The sequence below is a fragment of the Echinops telfairi genome, unplaced genomic scaffold, assembly GCF_000313985.2.
Source record: "Echinops telfairi isolate 266 unplaced genomic scaffold, ASM31398v2 ScPeMD7_1713;HRSCAF=2227, whole genome shotgun sequence".
Classification (NCBI taxonomy): domain Eukaryota; kingdom Metazoa; phylum Chordata; class Mammalia; order Afrosoricida; family Tenrecidae; genus Echinops; species Echinops telfairi.
Genome location: NW_022105611.1, coordinates 7,076,708 through 7,087,391, shown reverse-complemented (window position 1 = coordinate 7,087,391; position 10,684 = coordinate 7,076,708). Strand labels below are relative to the sequence as shown.

Below are 10,684 nucleotides of genomic sequence, written 5' to 3'. Positions count from 1 at the left end.
CAATCCATACACACATCAATTGTGTAAAGCGCATTTGTACATCATTCTCAAAACATTTTCTTTCCACTTAAACCCCCAGCATTATGTCCTCATTTTTCCCCTCCCTCCCCATTTTCCCCTGCCCCCCGCCATCATTTTCAAAACATTCTATCAGCTCCCCATTTCTTCCTCCTCCCTCCCTCTCCCACCCTCCCTCACAAACCCTTGATAAGTTATAGATGATTTTTTCCATATCTTACATTATCCTCCGTCACCCCTCACCCACTTTTCTGTTATTTATCCCCCTGGGAGGGGGTCTAGTTGATCCTTGTGATCAATTCCCCGTTTCTCCCCTAATCCTCCTGGTATCTCTACTCGCAAAAACAATTTTTAAACCTCATTAGGTGTAAGGGGAAAAAATCATTTACAGATAAGAGAATGTATCCTAAGGGAAGAATGTCCCTGATAAAATTAACAGATTTTGCTTATCTGCACTGAGAAGAAACAACTCTGTTACCAGGAAAAGGGAACCGGTTTCATTCATTCTTTACAGAGATCTCACCGCCCAAGAACTGTAGAGATAGACAGGCTATCTCTCCTGCCAAAGTGACAGGTGTGAATTTGACAGACACGTTTGGGCAGACTAAGAGTGGCGCGAGGAATATGTCTGAAAGGTAATGCGTTGACTTTGCTTCTGTGTTAATATGTTTTTGAGTCTTTTTGCTTGTTTGTTTAAGTAATTGTTCATTTATTCCTCCAGTACTCTTGGGTATATTCCATATGCTTGATGCTGGGGCTAATAGCACAGAAATGGCTCACACGGTTGTAGGAGTGGGCACATTTCAAGTCTGAGGGTTGTGTGTTAGGCTGGAAGTTGCCTTGTGAGTCAAGTAGCTGCCAGGGGTGATGCATCCAAGAACGGCAGGAAGATGACAAGCTTCTGTCTACAGAAGGGAATGTGAGTACAAGGCTGGCAGGTAAGATGGCAGCCTGTGGCCAACTCTCAAGATTGGCAGATGGCACAGGCTTTTGGCTCAAGTCCAAGGGACCAGAGATGGATGAGCCCAATGTAGAATCCAGACCCAGCAAAAAGCAAGTAACCTTATGTTAGGACCAGGCCACACCCTTGAGGCCTCCTCCTGGGGGACTATTAGGGCGTAACTGCCAAATCACTGAGAATCCTGGCTTAGCAAAGTTGACACACAACTGTATCATACACGGTGTGCAGTCAGAAAGTTCTGTCAGCTCCACCTTCCAACTAGACCCATAATCCAACCACTTCTCTCCATCCGTACTGTCACCACCCTGGGCCCGGTTATCAGCTCCCTCTCTCTTGAATTATTGAAATCATCTCTGGGTTCTTCTTCTGACTCAACATTGTAAAATTCTTAACACTGCTGCTAGAATAATTCTGGTTAAAATGTAAGTCAGGGGATCTCATCTTCTGCCTGAAACCCTTCAATGGGTTCCCGTTAGAAGCCCGACTTCTCTCCTAGTCTTCCCCTAACCCATCACCCCCCAGCCACAAACCTGGTGCTCTCACCACAAGCACTTCGCACTCACTCACTCTGGCCAGAGCGCCTTTTCCATCAGCTATCTCTAGTTCAGCTTTCCTACTTCCTTTCATATATTTACTCAAATGGCATCTTCTTGCTAAGAACTTACCTGGCCTCTGCATTTAGGATTTAATGCTCTATCCTCTAGCCCAACATGGTTTTTATCTCCATGTAACATGCTATAGAGTTCACTTATTTATCTTGTTGCCAGACTGTCTCTTCCAAGCAGAATATAAATTGTATGTGGGTAGGTTATTTTTCATGTTTTATTCTTCACTGCATCTTCTATGCTTAGTTGTGCACTGGGAAGTACTCAGTACATTTTTATGGAATGAATAAATGGATCTTTATCCCCAGTTCTTAGAGTTGGTAACCCAGATTTTTCAAGATTATGTAGCTTGTCTACTGCCAGTCAGTTTGTAAGTGACAATGTTGGGATTTAAATCTAGCCTTATCTGGACACTAAATGCATGTTCTTTATCTCCAGTGAATACAATTCCTATACAAAAAATCAACTGAGATAGTTCTCTTTTTCTGTATTTGTATTGGCCTCTAAAAATTAAAATTATTTTAGAGGTGAGACTAGTAGACATTAATGTTGCATTGTTCTTATAGCTTAGAACCTCCAGGTTTTCTGAAATGCAAGAATGATAAGAAGCCCCAAACTTCTCCAGTCCATTCTTGTCAGGATCATAAGAAGGCAGGACAGGTACAGTATACAAACAAAACCCGGTCAGAATCTTCCTCTGACTTTTGTTTACCAGAAAGTGTTCTGGGAATAAGCCCTCGTTCTTAACTTTAATATGTGGAAATGACTCAAGATTCATAGATCCATCTACCTACCAGTCAAGATCTACCAGGTATCAGAAATAGAATTAGAAAATCCCTACTTTTTCATTTGCCATGTACACTCTATAGAGCACTGGCAGTGCTGTAGGTTAATCACTGGGGGGCTAATCACAGGTTCAAATCCCTCAGCTGCTCCATGGGAGACAGATGAGGCAGTCTGCTCTGGTAAAGATTTACAGGCACAGAAACCAACCCTCTGGAACAGGGTTCCTCAAACTATGGCCCCGCAGGTCACATGCGGCCCGCCAAGGACATTTATCAGGCCAGCCGGGTGTTTTTGCCCCGTTTGTTTGTTTTCTTCAAAATAAGATCTGTGTAGTGTGCATTTGTTCATAGTGTTTTTTTAAACTATAGTCCGGACCTCCAACGGTCTGAGGGACAGTGAACTGGCCCCCTGTTTACAAAGTTTGAGGACGCCTGCTAGAAAGAAGGTTGCAATGGCAGTGGGTTTGGTTTGGGTTTTTGTTTTTTTGCTCTGATCAAATGAGAGCTGAGTAAATCCTGGATATTCCTGGAGTCTATTTGGCAAGATCTCATTTTGCTAAATGAGTGCTGTTTGTTAATTAGTGATTGATAAATTAGACACAACTATAAAATATGTTTCTCGATACCCTACTTTGGGGAGCTGGTGAGGGATTGTGAAGATGAAGTTAAAGGTAAGAATTCATTTGTCGTTAATGGAAACGTGTGCTTGTAGGAAATGTGCTACGTGTGTTTGCAACGAGCACAGCAGAACTCCCCCCTCTACTACGGTGAAGTGAGGAAAAGGAGGGAGTTGGAAGACGAGCAACTCCTGCGTCAGTATCAGACGATGAAAGAACAGGAGGCTTTTGTGAAGCAGCAGGTAGGTACTCCAGCAGCGACGGGAGAGCACCGACTCTGAGGAAACAGCATGGAAGGGCGACAAAAGCCCGCGCCAGTGTTTCAACAGCTGGCTGTGCTACGACACGTTTAATTGTTCACCTACTACGGGGATAGGTAAAGCTAAGGTTTTCAATGCTAGTAAAATCTGTTTTTTCCCACAATAGATGAATAGCCTGGTTGCCAGAGAACAGAATCAGAAAAATGCTGCCTATAATCTTGGAGTTGCTGATGCTATAAGAAACCACAAGAATGAAAAACCGGAATTTTATGTAAGAGCCCTTTGCAATTTTGTATTTCTAAAGACTGTCCCGTCTGTGTGCATTTGAACTCATTACAGGTCTGGGAATTTATGCCATTTTATTAAGTGGCTTAGTTAAAAAATGGGCCGTGGCAGGTTGAAACTTCCTTCTAAGGCAAAGTGTTTTAGTCTACTGATTCCACTATTCACATTCACAGCACAGTCTACTAGTCACTCTGGCCCCTACTATTGGTTGTTTTTAGTGCTTCCTTATGAGCTGGGTGCACGTTTACAGAGCAGATGACCTGTTGCACATCCAGTAGTTGAAGCACACGTGTTTTGTTTGAACTTAGCCGTCGCAGCCCCTCAAAGAATCACCATTTCTCTCACATCTCCCTGCGTGTTCTTTTTCTGTTCCTCTGCCTTTCCGAACCCTACTGAACAAAGCTTCCCTCTGATACCAAATGGCGGAACATTCCACCATGCGGTGAGTTCAGCTCTGGACATGAAGAATGAGTGAAGGCCATACTCAGGGGTTCCATCAGTCTCTATGTGACCGGTAGGCCTGGTCTCTCATGATTTGGAGAGTTGATAACCCCTTTTCTCCCATTCTCTCCAAGATCATCGACTGCGATCCTTTCGGAGCAGTTGGAGTGGTAGGAGGGTGCTGTCTTGTTCTGGTCTCAGGGTTGGGTGGACCAATGTTTGCATGCCTATTAGTTCACTGGATCAATTGTTTCCATGGACTTTTGAACATTTTCATCACTCTTCTTTCCTCTGGATAGGGAGAGATCAATAGTTGTGCCCTAGTCTTTAAGACCCCAGTTTTTTTATTTATTATTATTCTTAGCCAGGAACAGTGGCAGGGGAGGGCAGCATACTAGAATCCTGCCCCAGGTAGTGCGTGATCTAAAGAGAGGAGTTGAAAGACGTGTAAAGTGTCGTGTCTGCACCAGCAGCATTGGCATCGCCTGGAAGCTTGCTAGAAATGCAGACTTGAGGTCTCCACTTTAGCGTCTTCACTGGGAATCTGCATTTTAGTAAGATCTCAAGTGATTTGTGAGCTCATTAAAGTTTGAGAAGCCCTACTTCACATGGAGGTGAGCCACCTGCTTCCCCATTTATTTTACCAGTTCCAACCCTTATATGCTTTTCTTTATTCCACTCAAATCCTCCTCCTCTTATACCACTTTCTAGGTGGCCTGACATTTTGGACATAAATCTAATAAAACTTTGTTTATTTTCTTTATTCATCAAGACAATCTATTAAACTCTTTCTAATGCTGATGGCTAGGAACAGAAAGAGGAAAAGACGAAATTCTTTCAAAGAGGTCTCCATTTAGTGGGGCAGACAGGTCAACAGACACAGTGCAGGGTAATGAATGCCATGGTAAAGCTTTGAGCAGGGTGCACCGGGAGCGGAGGAGAGTTGAGTAAGTGGGATTTGGGAAGACTTTCCGGCACACAGGTTTTGGGTAAAGAAGAGAGTGATAGACGACCATGCTAGTGGGCAGGAGAAAGAAAGAAAAATTGTTTTTAAGTGAGAGAGGTTTTTGAGGTTCGTCTTAGGCAGGCAGGCTCTCCTCTGAGTTCCAGATTATGTGTATTATTGCCCACTCTGAATCCCTGATTTAACACATCTGTAGATGTCCTAAACATAAACAGAAGTTTTTACTTGCTCCCTAACCTTTTCTCCCGGTCTTCCCATTGTACCAAGTGGCATCACCTACCCACCATCCAGTTGAACAACCTCATATCTAGGGGTCGGCCAAGATTCCTCCCTCTCCTCTTCCCTACCCCCAACCACCAACAAATTGTTATTTTAACTTCTAAAAATTTTTCTTATATGTTTACTTCTCTCCATTTTAAATGTAATCGTCCTCGACCAAACTTCTGCAATACTTGCCTAATACACATTTGCATCCTCTGTTGGAGAATAAAACTAAAACCAAAATATTCTGCCAACACAGAAGACTCCTTCAGAAAAGTAGAAGAGAGAAAAATAAAAGTAGAAGAGAAAGTAGTTTGAATACACATTCTGGAGCTCTGGTGGCATAGTAGACACTCACTGGGCTGCTAACCACCAGGTAAACAGTTCAAAACCACCAGCCACTCAAAGGGAGAAAGACAAAGCTTTCTACTCCCACAGTTTCTGAATCCCGGTCTCAGAGATCCACAGGGCCAGCTCTCACCTGCCCCATTGACTTGATGGCAGTGAGTCTTTTTAAAAAAGCAATGAGCAAGAATGTAATGAGAGGCACAGAAAAACTACTCGAGAGATTGTAAAGACAGAAAGAAAGCGCAGCCTTCTATAGGGCCAGGAGTTTCTGAGTGGTGTCATTGGTAATGCGGTAGGCTGTTAACTGAGTACATAGAAGTTCAAGGCTGATGACCTACTTCCAAAAATTAAGCTGCTAAAAACACAATGGAGCACAATTATACTCTGGCACACATACATAGCTAAGCAGAGACAACTCATTACATACATGATCTCAAGGTAAACAAGAATTAATCCTCAAATAAGATGATTTGACAGCGCCATTTTAAATTTATAGCTTATAAATTTAATTCATATAGTGGTTACCTGGTGCTTGGTAACCACCGTGCTTACTAATTGCTAGGGAAACCAAATTTCTCATCTCTTTATGACAGGAAATAGGCTTTCAGCTTTGAGTCAGGTGCTTGCTAAAGTTAACCTCCGCCCCTTTAATGGAAGACAGGGTCCTAGGTCCGTAAGAAAAAGAGTCCAGGGTTGTAAAATGGACTAGAAGGTCAGGTAGCTTTTCAAAAGGGGCAGAGAAAGGGTTCACAATGACAAGTTTTCATAAGTAAGTTCTCTAAAAAACATGTGTGGGAGTTCTCTTGGATTCTTTGCACGAAGGAAAAGTCATGCTTTCCTTTTTAATAATTTGCATTTACCCTTACACTGGCTTCATTCAGTCTTTTGTCCACACACTAGAAAAGTGATCTTTGCAAACTGTTAACGGAACTGACTGTTCTGTTTAAAACCTCTCGTGGTCTTCCATTGAATTCAGAGAAAGTCGAGGCTCGCTCCTTGTTCACCACAGGCCTTCTTCTTAGAGTTGGTCTGCTTCGTCTTCGCCGTGCCTCCATCTCATAGGTCGTCTGTGTGTTGACCAGGCTAGACTGGCTTCCATTTTGTGTCTTTGCCTTGGTTATTCTTTCTGCCTGGGCAGCTCCCTCTGATATTTGCAGTGGAGACAACTCACTTTCAAATGCATGAAGCACTTATCCTTACCTTAAATTATTTGGTATATTTGTTTACTTCAGAGTCCCTGAGGGGTGCCAGCCATTAGCTTGCTAATCAAAAGGTGATTTCAGCGCTTCAGAGGCAGGGTTTGCTCAGCAACGTCCAACAAACCAGCCATTAAAAGCCCCATGGAACACCATTCTACTCTGAACCACAACATCACCATGAGTCAGAGCTGACTTGTTGGCAACTGGATTAAAAAAAAATCAGTTTATTTGTACATTATCTGTCTGATTCCCCAGAAAGCAGGTTTAATTAGTAAGAGTCTCTTCTTGTTCACTGTTGGATCGACATTATCCAGAATGGTCAGACCTAGGATAGATTCTCAGGTCTTACTCTTTACCATGTCTCTGTTCTCGCTCATGCTTCTGCACACATTCGAAACCTGAATATCTTAGGTGTTAGCTCAGGACCAGGTCCACATTGTTCTTCCTCAGACATGGTGCTCTGACTCAGCTCATACCTGAGTTGGTCTCATATTATTTTATTCTGTGGGACACCTCAACTTTAAAGAAATCCTGGAGTGTGCTGTGGCTAAGTGCTGGGCTACTGACTGCCAGGTTGGTGGTTCAAACCCACCAGGTGCTTCATGGGAGATAGATGCGGCAGTCTACCATAAAGATTACTGCCTTAGAAACACTATGGGGCAGTCCTACTCTGTCCTGTAGGGCCATTCTGAGTTAGAGTAGACTCCATGACAAGGGGTACCGTTTTTCCCCCCCACCTCAACTCTAGCTGGTGAGTGTGTTGAGGGCTGGGCAAATATTAAAAAAATCAATAAATATATTCCAATGGGACTCGGTCTTTTGCATTATTAACTTGATTTTTTTGTTGGTTTTTGGTATTATAGCATAAACAAATTGCTTCTTTTTTTCCTAGAAATCCTGTATATTTGATAAGCGGCCACTCAGTTCTGAAATTAATGCTTATAAGCAAGAGGAATATTCCCGAAGTCTCCTGAAACAAATAGATAACAGACGGGAAAAAGAAATAAAGCAAAGACTGAACAGAGACTTGATGGACCGCCTGGAGCAAGTACAATTCACGGAGGAGTGAGTCCACCTAGACGTGCTTGTTCATGTGAAGTTCATTTTCATGTGGGATTTACTCAGCCTTGGTAGTTCCTTTCCACACCCAACCAACGGAGCAAACTAACCTAGCTAGCAAGCAGCCAGTACCAGAGCATGATGTTAGGTAGAAAAGTGAAAAATCCATCATAATTATTACCACCGATAGAAAAATGATGGCCAATCCTGGCTGCAGTTTTCGAGTATCATTTTGCTGTGATTTACTGATACTGGTATAGCAGGAGGGATCTCCCTTGAGCAGACATCACTTGCAGACATGAGATGCTTAGGCAACCTCCAGACCAAGCTGGGGTTTTATTATAAGTGCGTATGCATGTGCCACAGGAGCTGCAGGAAGCGATGGCCTAGAGATGCAGGGAGACTGGAATCAGAGACTGAAAAGCCCTGACATTGCCTTTATTCCAGCCCAGGTTTATATAAATGCTAGTTCAATTCTAAATCACCAGGAAAGAGTCCTGATTGGTCACCCTGGGTCATCGTAGGCCTAGGGTCAGATCAGGACCAGAGCATTCGTGTCTGTGGGCAGGCGGGGTGAGGGGGTTGGGGTGTGGGTCTCACTTTCTGAGTCAGGAGAGCACCTAATGAAGTCAGTCATAGTGTGAGCTGAGACTCCTAAGACTCCTAGAGCAAATAAGAAGCCTTTATGTGACCAAGAAATGTATCTCTATATAATGTGTAAAATGTATACACCCCATTTTATTCCCTTTACAGACCATATAGGTTCCCTGTAGGTACACATAGTATATTGGGTGAAGCTTTGCAGAGCATCTCAGTTTTTCCATTCACACATATTTTGTTTCATATCATTCATTGATTGCAGTCCTCATAATGTAATATCAATTAGCCCACTTCTCTGTGTTTTCTGTTTCTCGTCCTCCTCCTTTCCCAACCTTTTTGAATTTTGTCCTTGGGTAAATGTTGCCTTTATGATCTTAGATGCTTGATTACTCTAAGGTATGCATACTTCCATATAGACCTGTCTATTGTTTGGCTAGAATTTGAGCCACAGGAGTGAGGAGTTTTGTCTAGATCTTAGGGGTGACTTAAGGACCATGGTGTTGGGGTCCCACCAGTAAGTCTGGTCTGTTTTTGTGAATTTGAGACTCATTCCACTTTATCTAATGTGATCCCTTTCAGAACAGCTGGCAGTGGTATTTGGGCACCATCTGGTTCTTTTGGTCTCAGGGTTATCATTGATCTTGATATTCCCAGAGATCATGGTTCTGATCCTCCACGCCCAGTGACTCACGCCACCATTCTTTAGTCAGTGGAGGTTTATGCGTTGCTGTAACGCTGGACAGGTTTCAGCAAGACTTCTAGATAGACCTACTAGGGAGAAAGACCTCGAATCAGCCAAAGAAAACCCCATCACTCACTCACAATGGCCCACTCCCGTGGTACATTGAGTTGCCCTGGGTAAGGGACCCGCTCGATGCAGCTGACAACTAGACAATGATCAAATCAAGGCTACAGTTTCCATTAGGATTCCTATGATTTTGACATGTATAGTGCCATGTCACTGTGATTGTGCCGTACCACATAGTTACACTGCTCTGAAAATCACTTGTGCCCCATGGAGTCTTCCCCCTTTCCCTTCTCCTGATCTCCTGTGCATTTGAATTACTTTTCTTTTTAAAAGGAAATATCCCTTTAGATTATGTAGACCTTTCATTGCTGTGAATACTTATTAAGCATGATTTAATGATAATCAGTATCAGTAGAGACGATGTAACACTGTACCTCCTCCCTCATTTTTACCTGCCAGACTTGCTGCACAAAGAGCCAAATATTTGAAAGATAAGATGGAAGAATCCCAGTGTTACAAAAGAGCTTTGGATACACAGGTAGGAGAAAGTAATTATTTTAAAATTATGCAGTGCTTCAATCACATTCTAAAAAGACATAGAAATACTGTAATATTATAGATACCCTCTTGTGTTCTCCATTAGGTGTCTTGAACCATTTCCACCTGGTTGAAAGCTCTTGGTATTTGACTAAACTACAGAGTTGTGCATCAGATTTATTCTCTGGCATAATTATCACCTGACATCTGGCTGTCCTTGTTTCAGATAAAGAACAAACCTTTCCGATTACCTGTGTTTGAGCCAGACTCTACAGAACCCATCTTTGGTAAGCCAGGGGATGAGTTGCTGATGGAGAGACGAAATCAAGAACAGAATTATATGAAGCATCAGCTGGAGACAGCTGCTGCCCAAAAGAGGAAAGTCATTCTGAACCAAATGGCGGATCAGAGGCGGGATTTGCAAATGTTGGAGAGGACACATAAAGAGTAAGGAAGCCTCTGATATTTCTCCTTTCTCTCTTCCCTGCTGCCCTCTTCTTTCTCCCTTTTCCCTCTCCCTTCCTTCCTCTACATCTCTCTGACAATAGCCACAGAAGGCTGGTTATGTGCAAGACATTGTTGCTTTTAGATCATTACATGCTCCAACTCATTTCGTCCTCATAGTTCACCCGATGAAGAGTTATGAAACACACACACATAGCTCTCTTGAACCCATTTCCCCCTCGAGTTTTATTTCCCCATGTTTCATCTCCTTTTTTCAGCCCAACTTCTTGAAGGAGCAGTGATAAGGAGATGAAATAGATTTTTATTTCAATTTAATGTTTATTAATTAAGGGTCAGACACACCACTGTGCTACTTTTGCTGCCATAGATTTTTTTAAATCATTTTATTAGGGGTTCATACAACTCTTATCCCAATCCATACACACATCAATGGTGTAAAGTGCATTTGTACATTCATTGCCCTCATCATTCTCAAAACATTTTCTCTCCACTTAAACCCCCGGCATTAGGTCCTCATTTTTCCCCTCCCTC

At 42.8% G+C, this 10,684-nt stretch overlaps 1 protein-coding gene across 1 annotated transcript in view; it reads left to right on the top strand.

The window, feature by feature from the left end:
- Nucleotides 1-10,684, top strand: part of CCDC81 (coiled-coil domain containing 81) — a 53,935-nt gene that overhangs the window by 29,928 nt on the left and 13,323 nt on the right. Inside the window, exons 7-13 of the mRNA XM_004708951.2 lie at nt 533-653; nt 2,151-2,244; nt 3,082-3,228; nt 3,413-3,517; nt 7,637-7,809; nt 9,611-9,689; nt 9,915-10,135. Coding sequence (XP_004709008.1) covers nt 533-653; nt 2,151-2,244; nt 3,082-3,228; nt 3,413-3,517; nt 7,637-7,809; nt 9,611-9,689; nt 9,915-10,135 — 940 coding nt within the window. The remainder of the gene's footprint in view (nt 1-532; nt 654-2,150; nt 2,245-3,081; nt 3,229-3,412; nt 3,518-7,636; nt 7,810-9,610; nt 9,690-9,914; nt 10,136-10,684) is intronic.